Source organism: Lemur catta, chromosome 9, assembly GCF_020740605.2.
Source record: "Lemur catta isolate mLemCat1 chromosome 9, mLemCat1.pri, whole genome shotgun sequence".
Classification (NCBI taxonomy): domain Eukaryota; kingdom Metazoa; phylum Chordata; class Mammalia; order Primates; family Lemuridae; genus Lemur; species Lemur catta.
Window position 1 is genome coordinate 680539 of NC_059136.1, and position 5276 is coordinate 685814.

Consider the following 5276-nt stretch of genomic DNA (forward strand, 5'->3'; position numbering starts at 1 on the left):
GAGGGGAGGGACCCCTCCGCAGAGTCGGGGGAGGTGCGTTTTCACCTTTGCCTTTGCACAGCACTTGGAAGTTCTGCTTCAAGTCTCCGGCGCTTGGAGCCGGGCGAGCTCACCGACGCACGTGAGTCCAACACAGCAGTCACCGGGGGACCACAGAGGAGAGAAAGGGGTGAAGATGAAGGGGGAGAGGACAGAGAAAGGCCACCTCTCTCTCTCACACACACACACGCAAATCAGTAACAGGTAGAAGGAGAGAGAAGGGAGGAATGGAGAGACAGAAACCGACACCTGTTGTCAGTATAGTTAATGCTCACAGTGTCCTTGGATTGTGGCAGTTTTGCAGAAAATCTAATAGAGACATGAACACCATTACAACAAGATTGGACACACGTGGCTGTCAGAGCGATGGGTTTGGATAAGCAGGGAATTACCTGAGCAGAAAGGTGCACACTAGGCCGTTGACAGGCAAGAGTGTAGGGTAAGCAAAGGAGGCCTCTCCCTTTTTATAGATTATGGGGGGTTGGGTTTTTCTTAATAGTAAGTATCCACTCATGCATTAAGATTTTTAAAAAGATACATATCCATCTCTCAACTTCAACCAAGAAAAACTTTTACCTCCCAATATAATGGAAGAATTCAAATTAACAAACAGTGGTCAGGGTAGTGGAATAAGAGTCAGAGGGACGTGCATCGGGTGCGGAGGGGACTTGGGAACTGCAGCCACTCGGCCACCCAGGCCGTCTCTGCGGCAGCCCGTGGGGGGCTGTGCTGGCGGAGCCGGCCGAGGTGCTGCCCACGGGCCGGCGGGGAGTCCGTGCCGGGCCCCCACCGCTCCCACTTGTGGGAGGCGTCTCCAGTGACATGTAGGTCGGAGGTCTGAGCACAGGAATCGGGGAAGTGATCCTGCTCAGAAAACTCAGTCTGACAAACCTCAGCTGAGAAGCTTTGGTTTGAGCTTTATTTCCAATATTTGTGAACAAAAGCACAATCCAGAAATCCGCTTCTCCTTCCTCCGCTTCCTGCCGGTTCACCAGAGGGCGGGACACAGCTTGCACCGGGAGGGCCGATCTGAGCAGGAGAGCGGGGGTCTGACGGCTGCGGGGAGGCTGGGCTGCGACCCGACCCAGAAAGGGGCTGCCCCACCCATCTGGTGAATGATACGTGGTTTCCTTTACGGCTTCCCCGTCACGAGAGTAGCGCGTGTTTACTGTGGGAAAACAGCACAAGGAAGAAAACGAAGCCATTCACCATCCATCACGGAATAAGGGTGAACATTTTGGTACACTTCTTACTAGTTTTTTGATGCACCAATGACAACACCACGTTTGGGAGGTGACCCATTCATCATGGGTGAGTCGTTGCTAAATGCTGAGGACGCAGCAGCAGGCAAGACAGATACAAGCTTATTTTCTGTTTTAAAGGAACTAGGAGTCCTGCATTTGTAATGGGTGTTGTGCAGTCAACACATTAGTATTTTGCATTTAAAAAGTATTTACTATATGCTGGGCACCATGTCATGCTTTCGCGTGGGCAAGTGTCCTATACAGACCGTCTCACGCAATCGTCACGGTGACTGTGAGGTTGGTCACTGCCGTCCCTCCCAACACACGTTACAGGGCAATAAATGAACCCAGAGACGTGAGTTAACTCGGCCAAGGTACCATAACGTGGGATCAGGGACCCTGTGACAACAGTGCTGCCCAGGCCAGCTACAGCATACGTGACCGACTCCGCTCTTCCTCAGGTGTGACTGCCACCAGGTGTGACTGCCACCGCGGCTCGGGGGCCCTCAGCTGTGGCCAGCAGGATGGAAGACGACACGGAGCTGAGGACGGACGGCAACTCCCTGCTAAAGGCCGTGTGGCTGGGGAGGCTGCGGCTGACCAGGCTGCTCCTGGAAGGGGGGCTGACATCAACGAGAGCAACGACAAGGGCGGGATGGAGCTCATGGTGGCCTGTAGCACTCAGCACGCAGACCGGCAGAGCAGCAGCAAGACCCGCATGGTCAAGTACCTGCTGGACAACAGGGCGGACCCCAACATCCAGGACAAGTCAGGCAAGACCGCGCTCATCCACGCCTGCATCCGGAGGGTGGGCGGGGAGGTGGCCTCCTTGCTTCTGGAGAACGGAGCCGACCCCAGCCTGGAGGACCGCACCGGGGCTTCGGCCCTGGTTTACACCATAAATGCAGATGACAAGGACGCTTTGAAGTACCTCTGAGACACCTGCAAAGCCAAGGGGAAGCCGGCATCCACAGCTCAGATCACTGGACTTGCTATGTCACCTTCAAACTCCAAAGGTTTTCTTCCTTTAGACAATTTTTAAAATTCTCCGTCATAACAACGGACAAGTCCCCCTCAGGCACCAAAACCACCAAACAGTGCCTTAACGTCCCCCCTTCTCCCAGAGCGGCAGACAGACAGTCGCCTCCCCCGGGTGCGTCTCCCTCTGCCGTCGATCTGAGGCCTCCAGGCCTGGGCTCTCCACCCGCCGAGAAGGACGGTGACTTCTTCAGCCTCCAGACGGGCACCCGAGCGGTCGCAGTGCCACCAAGGCTCTCAACGAGCCCGGGTCACCCACCCGGAAAGGCGGGACTCTCAGACGGGCCCGCCTGCCCCAGCTGGAGAGGCTGCGGTCGGAACCCTGGGGCCTGATCACACCCTTGGTGCTGCCGGCCTCGGCGTGCCCCGACGAGACCCAGAGCGCCGGCACGGACAGCGAGGTCCTCAGGAGCATCAGCGACGTGTCCTCGGCTAAGAGGAGGCTCCTCTCCAGGACCAGCAGCATCGACAGCAAGGACCCTTCCCTCTTCCCCACGGTCACGGGGCAGCTGCTGAGGGTTCCAGCCTCCCCGGCGCCGGCCTGGAAAGCCGCCCACGAGAAAGGCCAGGCTCCCCACCCGCGTGTGGCCCGAAGGGGGACGCTCCCTGCCAACCCCGAGAAGGGTGGCCTGGGCCCGTCGGGACCCTCTGCTCTCAAAGAGCCAGCGTCCCTCGTGCAGCTGGAAAATGACCTCTACGATTTAGCGTTGCAGCCGGGGGCTGACTGCTCCACCTGCCTCGACCCCGGCAAAGGGTCCTCAGACAGAAGGAAGCTCAATGGCTCCCACGTGTCCCTCTCCCACGCTCCCGGGAGTCCCTGGACGCTGTGCCCAGCGTGTCCCGGGCCCGGCACGCCGCCGGCCGCCGCATCTGCTGAAAGGCGGGGCTCTGGGACTCTGCTCCCCGACTGTGTCTCGCACTCGCGGCCCAGCTTCCTCCCGCCTCTGCATGCGAATCTGAACCCGCCGGTCTGGACATCAGACCTGGCGCAAACCTCCCTCCCTGCTCGAGAGTGGCTTGAAGCCGATGGTTCCCGTGGCTCCAAGTTCACCAAAGAGAGCTGAGCTGAGAGGTCAGAGGAGGCTGCTCTGGAGGCATTCGATGCAGAGCGAGCAGATGACCCAGCTGTCTGACTTTGAAGAAATCGCGACCTAGAAGCCTTTACAATGCTTTTTTTTTAAATCTCTGCAGGTTATGGAAGGGACGGAGATCTCTGGCCCAGCACAGCCGTGCGGGCTCTCTGCTTCCGGAATGCTCCGCCACGTGGGGGTGCAGCCACGGCAGCAGACACAGGAGCAGGACACCGCTTCACGTCTGACATAATCCCCGGGTTTCAGAGGCCGATTTGAAAAGAGCTCGGGATAATTGGGTTTGGGAGATGAATTTTAAAAATTCTCTAAAGGAAGAAAACCTTTGGAGTTTGAAGGTGACGCAGCAAGTCCAGTGATCTGAGCTGTGGACGCCGGTAGTTTTCTACCAGACAGAAAACAAGAATTTAAATCACAGGCTGGTATCTGGAGTATGTAATTTGTAACAAATCTACAAGGTGCCTACGTAGAGAAAGAGGCTTTAACATTTGTTAGGATGTGCAAGAGCTCAAAACCAGCCGCTCTGCCACTAAGTCTGGGTGTCTGGGCCTGTTTGACAGGGCAGGCACGGAAGTCCCTGTCACAGTGGTTCTGGCCGGCGGGTCCTGGGTCTGACTGTGTCAGGGCACTGCCAGGCGGGACACGGCCGGGGTCGTCCAGCCCTGGGTGACAGGCTTTGCTCACATGCTGGTCTGCATGTGCTGCGAGCACCCAGATGCCACGTCTACATGGCCATGTTTGGATGTGTCACGGCGCTGGTGCCTTGGAGATGAGTCTCGCTCCCGAAGTGAAACCTGTCCCCTGCCCTGACACAGGACGCAGGCTCCTCGTTGAGATCTTATGACAACAGTCAAGGTTACTAGCCTGGAGTCAGACTTGACACAGTTACAGAATAGACCTGTAAGAAGCATTTCCCGATTATTTGTAAAACTCTGTGAGATCTACCGAAACCAGAATGAGCACCGAGGGTGGGGTGTGCAGAGATTAAAGGGGACACGGTGGCTCTCAGGCTAGAAGCAGTGGGGACCATCTCACCCCGCAGCCTGCAGAGTTTAGGGGAAGCAAACTGTCATTTCCCCTCCAGTTATCTGGGTGATCTGAGAAAACTCTGACTTCTTCTCTGCCTGAATTATTGAGATAACGGGAGACTTGCAGAGACAGCATGCACAAGCCTGTCAAGCCACTCTGAACAAACTCAGGAAGGGCAGCCGAGACTTAGCACACTTGGCATGATGTAGCCACATTTTAGATGAATATATTCTTGGATTTTTCCCGTTTATTTTTCCTCTCCTGTTAATGAAACGTACATGCTCTGTGGTTAAAGGTTCAGCAGTTCCTGGGGCAGCATCCCGCAGGGGAAGGAGTGAAGGCTGTGTCCACAGGTTTGCGTTTGCACCCCGATTTCACGTCGACCCGCTGGGGGACCGCGGGGCGGTAGCTTAGTTTCTCTGAGCCTCTCTCCCTCCTGTGTACAACGGAGTGAGAGACGCTTTTCCTGCAAGGTTGTGGTGAGGGTTAAATGATGCCGTGTGCGACAGGGCCCGCTGCTGTGCCTGGCAGGGGAGAAGTCTCTGGGTAAGAGACAGCTAATTTTAATTTATTTCTTGAGACCTCCGAAGCAATATCTCAGAATATCTTACACAAAATGGAATAAAATCTAGGTGAAAACTTCAAGTATCTCCTTGAAATCCCCACTGATTTTATAACTGTTCATCTCTAAACTCATTTATAAAGTAAAAAAATTCTGCCAGGTAAGCTCTAGATATTATACCATTTCTATAAATGATATAGCTAGAGATTTATCTGAATATCCCAGCGTGTTATAAACAAAACAAAGTGCTTATTTTCAAAGGTCTCCTTTGGGGCA

General features: G+C 55.1%; 1 protein-coding gene across 1 annotated transcript; it reads left to right on the forward strand.

Moving 5' to 3' along the window:
* Positions 1 to 1784: 1784 nt before the first annotated feature.
* On the forward strand, positions 1785 to 3476 carry ANKRD34C (ankyrin repeat domain 34C). The gene is given in 8 exon segments (XM_045561040.1): positions 1785 to 1907; positions 1910 to 2243; positions 2315 to 2520; positions 2523 to 3122; positions 3125 to 3157; positions 3160 to 3192; positions 3195 to 3291; positions 3293 to 3476. Coding segments are annotated over 8 exon segments (1587 nt in total). The 5' UTR covers positions 1785 to 1807.
* The last annotated feature ends 1800 nt before the right edge of the window (positions 3477 to 5276 follow it).